Genomic DNA, 14,718 nt, shown 5'->3' on the forward strand with positions numbered 1-14,718 from the left:
GGGACACTGCAATTCTAAAAGCAGCCGTAAATCCTCTTTGTTGGATCGAAGGCCATGAACGTTCCACTGCAAGAGGGTCATGATGAAGAAAAAGTGAAGGTGCGTCACCTCGGCAACTCGCTGCTACAGTGTACAAAGGCAGAAAGATCCTGCTCCATGAGGTCCAAGAAGCATCAGCTTTCTTGTGATGTTGGTCAGCGGAGTCCAATGCAGAAAAATATTAGTGGTGCGCACCGGTGACACTGAGGCCAGTTGGGTGAAGGTATTGCATGGTGACATTGTCAAAGAGGTTCTTCGAATTGGCGAAGTAGAAGACTGTTTGCCTTTGTTGGACTTCTTCAAGCCTTTCTGGCTAGCAGAGGAAGACTCAAGTGTTCGTTGGCTTGAGGGATGTAGGAAGTCTTCACAGGAATACTACTCCTGTCCTTTGTGGCCTGCAGGTTGTGTAGCTGGTGACTTCACCCGACGAGGCAAGAGTTTGATGGCTTGTTGCACAGCTAGACAAGGCGACAGCGAGGCTACCTTGACACTGGGTAATTTCACAACCTCAGGGCTGAATTTGAGGTCGCATGTCTGCATGGCCACGTCCTTCATGGAGTGAGATGTAGCAAGAACAGTACTATAAGTGCCAGACAGTAGAACACAGAGTTTGCTACTAGCCGATAACTTGTGAGTGACCAGGTAAGGAACTTTCTTTTACCTGGATCTCCTGGACAGCCCGCTCATCAAGATAGGGGAGACAATCTTGAGAGTAGGCACTATGGCCGCTGCTGTAGTTGAGACAGCAGGGAGAAGGAGGTGGACAATAGCCCTCATGCACATCCCTACCACAGGTTACACATTTGGCTGGGCATTGAAAAGACATTCAAGTGTGGTTTAAACAATTACACTTGTAGCAGCACATCAAGGTCAGAATGTATGGTCGCTCTGTGATAATTTCATGGCCTGCTTTGATCTTGGACGGGAGCACCACTTTACCAAAGGTGAGAAAAAGAGTGCGGGTTGGACACTAAGGAGGAATCCAGCTTTTTCATCACCCAATGGACGGCAATGGCACCCTGATCAGAGAGGTATGATTTGGCTTCAGCCTCAGTCAGTCCATTGAGCAGCCTAGTGTAAATAACACTATGGGAAGAATTCAGAGTTCTATGGGCCTCGACACAAAAAGGGTAGCCGTGGAGTAGCGAAGCAGCAAGCAGTTGTTGTGCTTGAGAATCAGAAGTGGTCTCCAAAAGCAACGAGCCATTCTGTAAACAAGAGCAGGATTTCACAGGGGCGGCAATTGCATCAACACCTTTATGATAATAAACGGATTTACCGTTGCAAAGGATTGACTGTCTTCAGTACATGAAACCACGAGGAACCATAGTGCAGATGGAAAGGTCTTTGAATCACTAGCCTCATTCCATTTACATTTCATAGACATTGTTTGTGAAGATGATTGGCTCATTGCGAGAAAATCCCCCGTGATTGCCAGTGTCTCCTACAGCACGCTCCTTCCAACTGGCGCCCCCTTCACAAGGGGGCGCACCCGCCTTAGGTGACTGTTCACACCTCAGATCACACCTCCTGAACACCTGACAAAAGGACCAGTTGGCAATATGGGAAGGTGGCAGCTCAGGCAATCAACCCTCCCTTGGTCTGGCCTGTACCAGGGGGTATGTGCAAACCCTACCTGTTGACCCAGAGCTGGGAATTATACATCACCCAGTCACTTGTTACATGTCAGACTTGTGGGCTGGCCTTCACAAATGCACAGGGAGGAATAAGAGAAAGAGGAACCTCAAACATCGAAGCAGAGGAAGGACAGAAGAAGGTAAAGAAAGAAAGGAAATAGGAATGAGAAACAGTGGTGAGGTCGTTCTTATGTTAGCAATGGACAGTGAGGAATTTTCTCAATAACACCCCAGACGTGTTACCAAAGGGAGGGGAAAAAGAATAGCAAGAGTATATATATGTAGCATGAAAGGGAAATTAATGAAGATGGCCTTGTAAGTCGAAAACCGGTTAACAATAAAAGTAATATTGGAGAACAAAAGCAAACTGGTGCTTTTCATTTATTAATTGTATATAGACTTAACTGTGCAAATACCATACTGGCTCAGTCACTAATGTAGTATTAAGTGAACAAATGCACTAAGACACCAGCACAACAGGATGTATGTTTTATATTTGTGGTATTTTATGTTTTACATGGTGATGATCCTTGCAATCTTTCGTTATGAAATGACAGATCACTATGTGACTTGCAATTTATAAGGATGATGAAGATCAGTTAATGTGTTACAAGGTACATTGTAATGCTTCAGTAGTGTATACAGTGTTTAAATGAGATCATTTACGAGGTCTGTTCAAAAAATTCCGGAACATTTGTAATTTTGCACCCATGGTGTGTGAAGCGAAATGCGGTTGGCATCCCTGCAAATGCCTGTGTTTACACTGTCGAAGTTCCATTGTTTTAAGTCTGTTAGTTATTGATGAAGGTTTCTCGGGACTCCAGCTGGGTGGTAGCGTTGATATTTCATGACATTTCGGGAAGTGTCATACTACCCATCTTCTGGCAATGTGTCAAAATTTGGAGAAAGCGGGCTATTTATATGCCCGGTCACCCCAGTCCACTAAACCTCGGGTGGCTAAGGTGGACCAGCGGCATGAACATGGTGCCTCGGCGGCAGCGTTCAGTTTTCGGTGTAAGCATTCTGTCTGCATCCACAACGGAGGACGCTGACCGATGCGCTCCTGATGGATTGTTAGTTATTGTTCAGTGCTGTGTTGAGTAGAACATTGTGTTCCACGGTTTGTGAATTTTGAGATGGCTAAGTTAGGGGAGCAATGCATCCGCATTAAATTTTGCGTGAAACAGAAAAAAGCCTTTACAGAGACACACCAAATGATGCAGGAAGCCTACGGTGATGAATGTTTAAGCTGTACTCTATGTTAAGAATGGCTCACATAGTTTAAAAATGACTGGACAGATGTTAAAGATGACCCTCGTACAGGACACCCTTCAACGTCTACCAAAGACGCTCATGTCAGGAACGTTAATGAAATTCTGTGTGCAAATCGAAGACCACTGTCTGAGAGATTGCAGAAGAATGTAACATGTCAGTTGCATCATGTCATGAAATCCTGACACACTATCTTGGAATACATCATGTTGCCGCCAAGTTCATCCCATGGCTCATGAGTCAAGACCAGAAAGACCTCCACCTCACAGTCTGTGAAGATCTTTTGGATCACAGTAATGGTTACGATATGTTCATTAAGAGCAGTCTAACTGGTGATGAGACATGGGTCTATGGTTATGATGTTGAGACCAAGGCTCAATCTTCACAATCAAAATAAACTCGTCAAGTAAGGTCAAATGTCAAAGCTATGCTGATAGTTTTCTTTGACTTTGAAGGATTGTTTCATCATGAATCCATGTACCACAGGGACAAACCGTTAATTGATGGTACTATCAGGACGTGTTGCGATACCTACGACAAAATTTGAGAAAGAAACAGCCTGAAATGTGGTGAGATGGCTCTTGCATCACGATAATGCACCTGCATGTTCATCCCTGTTGGTACGTGACTACTGCACAAAAAATGAAATCTGTTTGCTGCCTCATCCTCTGTATTCTCCAGAACTTGCCTCTGTGAACTTTTTTTTTTTAATTTCCTAAGTTGTAAACCCCATTGTAAGGCTGAAGACATGCAATGATAGACGAGATAAAAGAAAATTCGCAGACGTCGCTTCGCGCAATCCAGCATGAGGCAAAATAAAACTGCATCTGGAAGTGGAAATGGCATTGGGAGTGATGTATCAATTGTGCAGGAGAGTTTCTGGAACAGGACTATGCACAGTAAGGAAAGGATAATCGTAGAAAAATTTTGTGGACAAAGTTCGAGAATTTTGTGAACAGACCTTATATGTATTAACCAAATTAACTTTGAATGTTTGTTTATTAAACTTTAAGATTTGTAACTCAGAGATACAGTCTAGTGAGCCAATCTGTCTCTCTGTGAAATCAACAAATTTCGGAATCAAATCTTCCTTTTCTTATAAACATCAAACTTACACATTCCAAAAGTTTACATTAATCGATATGAATTTCAAGTAACTCTGAAGTGAAAGGCCTGTTAGTCTTACCAGAACACCATATACAACTGCTGCTGTGAATGGTATACTGAGGTTTATGCAACTCATTTTAATTATGGCATGTGTCAATTTGGTTTCTTCCAAAAATTTGAAACACTGTTCTTGGGATTTCTTTTTGTTCCTTAATTCTAAAGAACAGAATAATTAAAGTATTTCACAAAGTTATTTGTTTTAGAGAATTACAGCACACTTTAGCCAAACACAATAAACAAATTACCAGAGTCTGTGATATGTATTTTGTTGAACTTCCATTAGCATAAGCAGTCTGCACAAGTCCTAATCGCAAGCTTAAACCACTTTCTCGAACAAGATCCATTAAGTAACCAGCCACTAGAAAGAAACCAAAGAACTTAAATTAGTAGTTCTTTAAATATAATATCAAAGCACAGCTGATATAAATTATTCACTGAATAGTTATTATACAATAACAACAAAGTGTCAAAAGAAAATTATTCTGTTTTTGTAGCTAGAAAACAAAAAATCAGAGGAATGTAATCAGCATGTACCAATCATTACTACGTAGTTCTCAAAATCATTTTCCGTCAAAGAAAACATGATCTGCAGGCATCACAGCCATCATGAATAATTTTTCTTAATAGCCCATAAAGCTGCTCTATGTTCATTTTTTTTCTGTCATGACTAACAACAGGACACAAAATTTTCTAATTCAAGGCAATAGCAATGACAAAATTGGAATGTGCCATTTCTATGTAAGAAATTCTCAACCACATCAAAGACTCGCTCTTTCACTAGTAAAACACCTCCATTACATAGATTAAAATTTTGTATTACTGTATTAAGTCAGACAATGACTTTACTATTACAGTTATGTTCCCCATGTTGTCTTTTCTACAACACCGCAATATAAACATGTGAAAAACTACACATTGTAAAGCAAGCATCTTGTAAATGTCAGGGAACCCTGGATAAGACTACGACACTGACCCCATAGAGCTTATGCTGTAAGAAAACAACAATGTTCTACTACCATCCCCATATCACAGCTAGAGAGGACTAGAAATAATAGAAACAAAAATCAATTCTCGCCAAGCAGTGTATCGGAATTAGTTTCTGGTTTGTACACTGTCTGGAGGATGCTTTTATATAGCTGTGTACGTCAAGTGGGTGGTAGTGGTAGTGGTAGTGGTAGTGGTAGTGGTGGTGGTGGTTCCAAGGCATAATACAATGGATATAATAGAGGCAGGTCTTGTCCTGCGAAAAGATATGTTAATGTTCTGTTGAATGAAAGTGGTTCACCCATAAATTGACATACAATGGTAATTTGGAAAGTAGCGTCTGTTTCCGTACTGCACAGGAAAGAGAACATATTGTATATAATGTGCATCAATAAGTTGTCTGGATCACTGCATAACGGCAGTCACAGGGAAGATCACTGTCCCTTTGTGACAAATCCTGTTGCTGTGAAGTATGCACTGTGATTCAATTGCAGTGGAAGGCACAATGAGGTGAGACATCAGAGAGAGAGAGAGAGAGAGAGAGAGAGAGAGAGAGAGAGAGAGAGAGAGAATATTCACCAAGTTCTGAGAGACAGAGCTGGGCAGCCACAGTGTTATTTTTCCCAGCACGAAGTGAAATCCAGTAATGTGAATGGTGACTATGTAGGGCATCCATCATCCATAGAATGACACTGTTTACGAATGTCAGTGGTCACTAGTCTGAGCATGTGATGTAAACGATCTGTTTTTTATCTAGTGGTTATATCACAATAAAAGTGACTACAAAATTACACTGATCAACTAGCACAAGAAATGCACAAAAAACGTTAAGAAAATATGTGAACAACAATCCCAAAATTAGTAGTCAGTTCTGATTATATTTGATGAACAGTTTTCTATGGAGTAGTAAGTGACAGACAAGTTTCGTGTTCATTAAATGTCCATATTTCTTTCTGAAGGTCATAAGTTCCACAGAATCATTTTTGGCTCTCATGTTCCAGCTATGATAAACAGATAAAGGTGGTTGTTTTCTAAATAACATTGCTATAGTTTATGAAACATTGCTTCTGTACATGTACATCCACCTAAACAATAGTCAGTGAAATGAGCTCTTTATCAGTTCACCGCAATAAGCTGTGAAATGCTACCAGATTTATCTTCAAAGGAAATTATAGTCATTCGGTGTCTTTTTAGCCAGGAAAGGCATACTGCTAATTCACAGGAGTTCCTAAATCCCACAGGAAGTCAAGTCAAGATATAGACTACTCTGGAACATTTGATGTTTGTATAAATAGCAGCACGCTCTATCCAGGAGTTCAGTTCTGTTCTGGCATACATTGATGTTTGTAATAAACATGCTTTCACTGTGAAGTGTTGTACTTCACTGATGATCCTTCTCCCAACGTTGGACTTTAACGCTGTTACAAGGTGTCAATTTTTTTGTAACATATTGTGTTTTAATTACCGTGGTTTTACTATCCACTTAATTCTCTATTAGGAACATCACATAAGTTTTTAACACTGAATTAAAACAGACCTTATTCTTACCCAATGTTGCTATTCTGTCACCATCAAGCAGGTGAAATTTATTATTGTCATCAGTAAAGAAATAGACAATTCGATCCGCATCCCCATCTACTGCAACACATCGAGCCAACCTGACTTCTGGAACACCTTCTGGTTGTTGCTGCTCTACCTTCACAAAATCTGCTCCACACTGTTGAAAGAAATGTAAGTAATCACACTTGTTTATAACCTACTATGGAACACAGTCATGAAAACATGCACATCACATATCATTGCAAGCCTATATATACATTTTCTTGTTGCACAGTGTCCCTTCACTGTGCTTTTAAGCAATCACAGATGAGATCTCAATCAAATATATTGACTATATTCAGATTTATTTAGTTCATGCTGGTTATAACAAAATGAATAAAGCAGGACTACAGCATATAAAAAAGGAGGAAAAGGACAAATTAACTGAAAAGAGAAAACATAATATGATGCAAAATTATTACTTCCTGGCCACAGGAAAAGTTAGGAGAGGAGAGGAGAGGAGAGGAGAGGAGAGGGAGAGGGAGAGAGAGAGAGAGAGAGAGAGAGAGAGAGAGAGAGAGAGAGAGAGAGAGAGAGAGAGATGTGGGAGGGAGGATTTGCAAATGATCCCACAATGTTGCTGTTGGAGAAGTACAAGTATGCGCACTGAAACATGTCTTTGACTTGAAATGGATGCATTTACAAACTGATTTGCCATTAAAAACTTCCAGAGAAGTTAATAGTAAATGGGGCACACTTACAGCTTCAACTCATAAAAGGAAGAACATAAAGAAACCCATCTGTAACTGATTGACTACATCTATCACTTGCATCATACCACCAATAAAGTTTTGGTCTGAACATTTTAAGTGGAGCAAAGAAATGAGTGACAATGATCCACATTTCATGCAAGCCACTAAAAGATTCTTCAAAAGAAGAGTTGCGGATCAGGGGTTGGACATCAAATTTATTAATTCCTGCATCTTCACCAGTTGGTTTCTATAAGTGGTAGTGGGCGGGCATATGATTAGATCCGTCATACCACTATTGCTTAAAAATGTGTATTTCAACTATATTATAAAAAGTTGCCAGGAAAGCAAAGTTTATTCATACATTAATGACGACCACACCTGTCTGTTCATCGTTTCGCCCAATGCCAAGATCCTGCATCAGGATGTTCGGAGCAGACAAGAGGAATCGAGTGAGCTGTGGAGGAGTGATCCTGCATCGCCATTGTTATAATTAGGGCTATGCACAACAGAATTAATTTGAAGCAGTACAAAACTCAAATTATGAATACTGATCTTAAATGTATTGACACTGGAGGTCTGTTGATATTGGCACCAGTTAAATTTCACCCAGGATATGTGTACAGATTTATAAATGACCTTCCAATTTCTTTCAACTATTCTTCCCAATCAATTTTTTTTTTCCTATTATCCATGCAGCAATTATTAATCAGCTTTCCATTTCCATTATTTGCCCACCCACATATGCCACAATTCAATGGCGATTTAAAGAACAGCACCGAGCAAAATGTGAACAGACCATTGTAAAAAATTTTTTTCGAGGCAATTTTTTTTTTTTTTTTTTTTTTTTTTTTTTTTTTTTTTTTTTTTTTACAAGAAACTAATGACACTTTAGTTGTATTTGTTACAAGTCCATGAGATTGGGAATAAGAAAAAACATTGGAGGTGCAAATTAAAATTAAATTCTGCCTAAAAACGAGACATGCCAGGAAGAGGTAGAGGTAGGAAGCTGCAACACTGTATGCTTATATGGTACACTTGGCGCTGTCTCTCTGGCAGTAGATAATCTTTTATCTTTACAGAAAGTGCATTTCTACAGAAAAGATGAAAATTTGTATAAGTCATAATTAAAGTGCAAGATAAGTCATTCAAATTCTATAAGAATGTGTCAGATAATAGTCAGGATCATTAGTGAATATGCAACTAAATCTACTTTAATTGAAAAGTGCCGTATATACAAAATTTTTGAAACAAAAAAAAAATTATTCGTATTTTGATTAAAAGCTATTCACAAATGAGTCAAGAGAAATGGCCATTGTTGAAAATTCATTACAAAATGCAATATGCCGAGATGTCGGAAATCCGAGCTTGGCAACAGTTGGAGGTAACGCGCCAACTCATGAACTGGCCAATGACAACCAAAACAACAAGGTTGATGTCCCACTATCAAAAAATGACGACACTGGTAATGTAACTAATCATGATGTCACATTTATGACACTCGATGAGACAATTTCACAGTTCTCACCGGGAAACATTTTTTCAAATAGTGAAACTGAAGGGCACAACAGCAAAAAGTCCTTTCATTACTTGCTCATGACTTCACAAACACAAGAACAGGAAACAGTTCATAAAAACAATGTAAATACTAGTGAGAAAAATAATTTGATACAACTCACGCAACAAATAACACAACAGTTTACAAAACAACAGGAATTTCAGGAAAGTGTAAAACAACAACTTCTGGGTATCACACAGCAGTTCACAAAAATTCAGGATATTACGAGACAACAGTTTACACAGCAAAACCAGGCATTTAACGATTTCAAGAATGATATTAGTCGACAGTTTAGTGAGGCGGGCAAAATGACATGCACTGAATTATTTGATGGAATATCTGCGAAGTTGACAGAGCTAGTCAAACATCTAAAACAAGAAATAATTACCAACCTGTCCCGCAATATAAGTACATTAATAGAAAGAGCATCACCCGTGAACAATAAACAGGAAGAACTTGCCGGTGAGTTACAAAACCTTAGTGAAGAATATTGTCAGATTCAGAAGATGCAATCCCAAGGGGGTGCATTGGTAAAAATTGTGACGGACATAAGTCAGTGAGCTGCAAGACGTGTGCAAAAACTTACCTACAAAAGTACAAAAGTTAAGTCTAAAAGTAGGCCAGTTAAGTTTAGAATCAAAATTTGCCAAAAAACAGAGAGATAATATATGTGCAGATGTATAGGAAATAACTGGAAAAGCTGAAGCTGGGATGCTGGATAATGGCAGCATCCTTGCTGAAAAGGTGGTTTCAGAGTGCAAAACTTATGTATATGCTGTAGAAGCTTTAAAGGAGAAAGAAAGTGAATTTAATTTGTAGCTAAAATAGATTCAGCTTTAAGGAATGTAGAGGAAAGGTTATGTATGAGGCAGTATTGCTAATACTACTGACATTCCAAAACAACATTTGACAGAAGACAAACCCATGCTTTTAGAGAAATTAGATACATTCACTGGTTACCCACAATACGTGGGGTGACTGTTGAATGAAAATAGCGAATTTTGCAGAGTACAGAAACACTTTCCAGCAGCTGTACCTGCCGAGCAAGCATAACTGCCATGCACTACGCCACTGACAGCACGGCGGGTTTGTCAACATTACTTGCACAAGAGGGATTACTTAGACAACGACAATTTCAGGTATTTACCTCTAAAAGAACAAACCCCATGGTCTTTATCAGAGCATTTCGAAATGACCTGGACTGAGGCCCAGAAAATTAGGTTTGTTGTTGGACACACACAGGGTGACGTTCTGCTATGGGCCACAGACATGGCAAAACATTTCCACAACTATGAACAGTTTGAGACTGCCTTTCTGGACAAATATTGGTCTGGGGCCATACAAGAGGGGCTCAGACATGAAGCATTCAACCCAGCTCCATTCAATAGCAAACATGGAAGCTTAAGAGGCTATTTTGAAAAATATTTGACTAAAGCTATAGACTGGATGAATCTAGTATTTCAAAGAGCCATCTAACTCAGAACCATTCTGGAACATGACATCAAATACTATCTGTACTAGACTCAATAGATTTGATATACGAAGAGAGACCAGTACAACCCAAGCCTGACAATATCCAAAATAGTGCCACAGAGATTTACTGACCGACAAGTGAAATAACAACATGGATGGCAACCTTACCCCACACAGACATATGGTAATGGTAACAGCAATCACAATAGTAACATAGAAAGCCGTAAATTCAAGGGCAGATATAAAAGAAAAGGGCAAAAATGTAACAAAAACAACTACAACAGGGAAGTAGCCTGTACAATACCTACAGACACAAGCTACCAGCAATAATCAGCTGATTTGCTTGACAAACACGAAACAATACCAGACAGCCAAATAATCCACAGACAGTGGAATTCAGCCAGCAAAGTAATAAACATATGCCGAATAACGTGGAAAGGCAAAGAGAATTTCAGTCGAGAGCCTCACAGGATACTAACTGGTGTAATCAAACACCAAGAGTCCATCTAGGAGAAGTTACACCGTACCCAGAGACCGATACAACTGCGACACCGGAAAACTTTAACCAGTCACAATAGGTCCCCATTCTGTAATCTGGGAGGAGAGGGGGCACGAGCTTGATCAACACTTGTTTTATCAGATATGATCTAGGTAGTTATGTGAAAGATGATCTATATCAAAGTAATGAGGATAAACAGAAAAATTTGACAAAGGGCAAGGTACAAGCTACTATTAAAGGCAAACTATCTGACCTTGATGTACCCATTGTGCTTGACACAGGTGATATGACTAATTTGATGTCACAGCGATTCTTTCAAGAACTGAAGAAACATGGGCGTATCCCGCAATGCTGGTGCAAAATTGCAAAGTACAAACTGACCCTAGTCAGAAATCGAAAGGAGTCAAAAATACAGGCCTTAATTCCTGTCCAATTAGGACAGTTTTCTGTCTGATGCAATTCTTTGATAGTAGAAAAATTAATAGTTGATTGTTTAATTGGTATGGATATATTTAGGATGTACCAAGTACAAATTGATATAGGAAAGGGCCAATGTCATTTCACTGTAAATAACCAATTATTTGCAGTAGACATAATCAAGGAAGTACTAATTGACATAAAACTGAAGTTATTCATGACTTTGAGGTTCAACTGGTAAATCCCACAGTACAATAACGTGCAGTCAGCAATGGAAGAGGTAAACGTTGATGCAATATACATGAAGGTAAGTGAATCAAAGTGCTTGTCCCAAGAACAGCAAGCAGAACTTAGGGAACTGATAGTTGCTTATATACATGTATTTGATCAAGTATCATTAAGGATTTTGTGTACAAAATGGAAGTATATCCTCACGAAACTTTTTTTCTGCTTCATACCCTATGCCATAGATGAAGCAGTACGAAAAGAGATTAACAGGATGCTTGACTGGGGCATAAAACAACCATCAATTTCCCCTTATTGTAGTCCTATTTTGGCCTTGAGTAAGCCAGATGGCAAGGTGCACTTGGTCCTTGATGCATGTAACATTAGTAAGATTATTGTACCAGTCTGAACACATCCAGACAATTTAAAGGAACAGCATATGAAATTCCATGATGCTAAATTTCTTACTATAATCGATCTCCGGTCCTCATATTGATTGGCAAATAAATCTACATGAAGAAAGTCAGATGTATAGCCCCTTTGTACGTGGGGGCAGGAGCTTCAAATTTCATGTATTACCATTTGGATTGAACTTAAGTGCAGGTGTATTTATCTTGGCACTGGACAAAGTGCTAGGCCACAAACTTTTGAGTAAGGCAACAGTATACGTGGACAACCTTTTAGTCGCTACACCCACTTGGGTAGAACACTTAAGATTAATTGAACAAGTATTAAGCCACTTTTCTGAATATGGAGTAACAGCAAATCTCAAGAAATGTAATTTCAGTCAGGAAAAGGCAAAATTTTTTAGGACACATAATCTCTTTGGAAGGCATGCTGACAGATCCTAAAAAACTTGATGCCATTAGGAACTGCCCTGTTCCTCAAAACAAGAAACAATTGAGTGCATTCTTAGGCCTAGATCATTTTTCAGGAAATTCATTCCTTAACAACTTATGAACAATGATGCTTTACTCAATCTTCTCCAAAAAAACAGACCTTGGTTATGGGACAAGCAATGTCAAACTGATTTTGAGAGCATCAAACAAGCCTTATTTAATGCTAATATTTTATCTCAACCAGACATGAAGGATTTTTGCTTATGCACTGACGCGTCTTCTCAAGGTTTGGGTGCATGCCTTATTCAAATGGTAGAAGAGAGCAATCTCATCCCTAAAGTAATTAGCTTCGCCAGCCACACCTTACCTGAAGCTGAATGTTCATATTCAGTTATGGAGTTGGAGGGTTTGGCTGTAATTTGGTCTTTTAAAAAGTGTGAATATTTTCTATGGAGTAAACACACATAAGTATACTGTGACTATCAGTCCCAATCATTTTTGTTGACTTGTAAACTGCTGCACCAATGGATAGCCAGGTGGTGTATGTATCTTCAAGAATTCGATTTTGAAACAGTATACATAAAAGGAAACCAAAACATAGCAGCTGATGTTCTTGTTCAATTACCACAAAGCTTAGATGAATTCAACGATATTTTAGAGCAGGAAATAAGAGCTAAGTTGATGGAAGACAAAACACTCCAACCATACTATGTCCACATGTGTAAACACATGGAGCAATTATGGCAGGAAGACAACACTGGAGTAAGGTAAGAGCAAAACAAAGTGGTGATGAAAAGTTAAAAAGGTTTTTCACTATTCTCAAAGGTGTTCTGTTCCATTGGAACTATCCCAAACAAGAACAATGGCACATGTGTTTGCCAGAGGAATACGTGGATGATTTTATATTATATACCCACAATACTTGGGGAGTTATGGCACTGCAAAATGCACTGACAAAATAGGTAAATACTGCTATTTCCTCAACCTTAGACAAAGAGTACTACAGAGGGTAAGAGAGTGTATTGTCTGCCATCTGCCAGAAAGTGAAACATTTTAACATCTCCAAACAGATAAAACTACATCCCATTGTGGCAAAAAAAAAAAAAAAAAAAAAAAAAAAAAAAAAAAAAAAAAAAAAAAAAAAAAAAAAATCTAGAAAAGGTATCGTTGGATGTGGCTGGACCCTATCACAGAGGTAAGGGGGAGTAAGGTATATAGTAGGTATGTATGATATTTTCACCAAATATGTGAAACTGTATGAGTAGGAAAACAGAAATCTTGTTATAAGATAATGCCTCATATTTTTTTGGGTGTAAATTAAAAGAGTTTGTAGATTCCAAACACATTTTAGTATCCAAATTTCATCCTGAAGCATTCCACACTGAAAGGTTGTTTAAGGAATTGAAAAGGATTGTGAGGACCTATATACCTCGTAAACATACCAAATGGATTGAATATGTCACTCTCTTCTTACAAGTTGTTAACTATCTTTCCCATATATCTACTGGATTTACACCAAATGAGCTGATGTTCAATTGCAAACAAACAGACAAGTGGGAAAAACCTTTGCCCAAGATACTGATACCGGAATTATCACTGGACGATAAAATACAACAAACCTAGGTTAAATATAGAAAAGAAATTTATAACAAAGTTGAAACGTACAACACAATTTTAAATAGGATAAAAGGTGTTACTTAGGACACATCCCAAATCCACAAAAATTGGAAAACTGAATCGTAAGTGGCAACTTCTATACACCGGACCATACATAATTACTAAAATAGCCTACTCGGGAGCATCAGATTGATACACATCACCTTGTGTAAAGACAAGGGCCTTTAACCACACAAATACTTGAAAATGTTTATATATTGGAAGAAGGGCTGTATACCCTTTAACTTGTATATATGTTAGATTTACGATGCTGGAAAGTCACATTCCAGAATTTACGTGGTTAGTTGATAAGGAAAATTTTTGTTAGTGTTTTTTTCTTATATGTCGAATGTGTAAACAATAAGATGAGTGGATGTAACAAGGAAGAATTTTACTTTTGTGCATCTAGAGATGACAATACTCTAAAAGCAATGGTTCACCTTGTGTGTAACCCAGTCTTTCTTTTATGTGTCAAGAGGTGACAATACTCTAAATACAACAGTTTGACTTGCGTGTAACCCAGTTGTAAACAAATAAACGAACTTGTGAAACACATGGTAGCGCACAGTGCAATACAGAACTCGCCGAGACAAAAGTGGTATCAGAGCAACACAGTACATGCGCATTGGGGAGCAAGCTAGCCAACAAACCACAAGTGCATGCA

At 38.6% G+C, this 14,718-nt stretch overlaps 1 protein-coding gene across 1 annotated transcript in view; it reads right to left on the bottom strand.

Annotated features, from left to right (window-relative positions):
• Positions 1–14,718, bottom strand: part of LOC126355984 (phosphoacetylglucosamine mutase) — a 110,903-nt gene that overhangs the window by 18,951 nt on the left and 77,234 nt on the right. The window contains exons 7-8 of the mRNA XM_050006601.1: positions 6,648–6,816; positions 4,361–4,473 (exon numbers count right to left, since the gene is read on the bottom strand). Of these exons, the coding sequence (XP_049862558.1) occupies positions 4,361–4,473; positions 6,648–6,816 (282 nt within the window). The remainder of the gene's footprint in view (positions 1–4,360; positions 4,474–6,647; positions 6,817–14,718) is intronic.

The sequence above is a fragment of the Schistocerca gregaria genome, chromosome 3, assembly GCF_023897955.1.
Source record: "Schistocerca gregaria isolate iqSchGreg1 chromosome 3, iqSchGreg1.2, whole genome shotgun sequence".
Classification (NCBI taxonomy): Eukaryota; Metazoa; Arthropoda; class Insecta; order Orthoptera; family Acrididae; genus Schistocerca; species Schistocerca gregaria.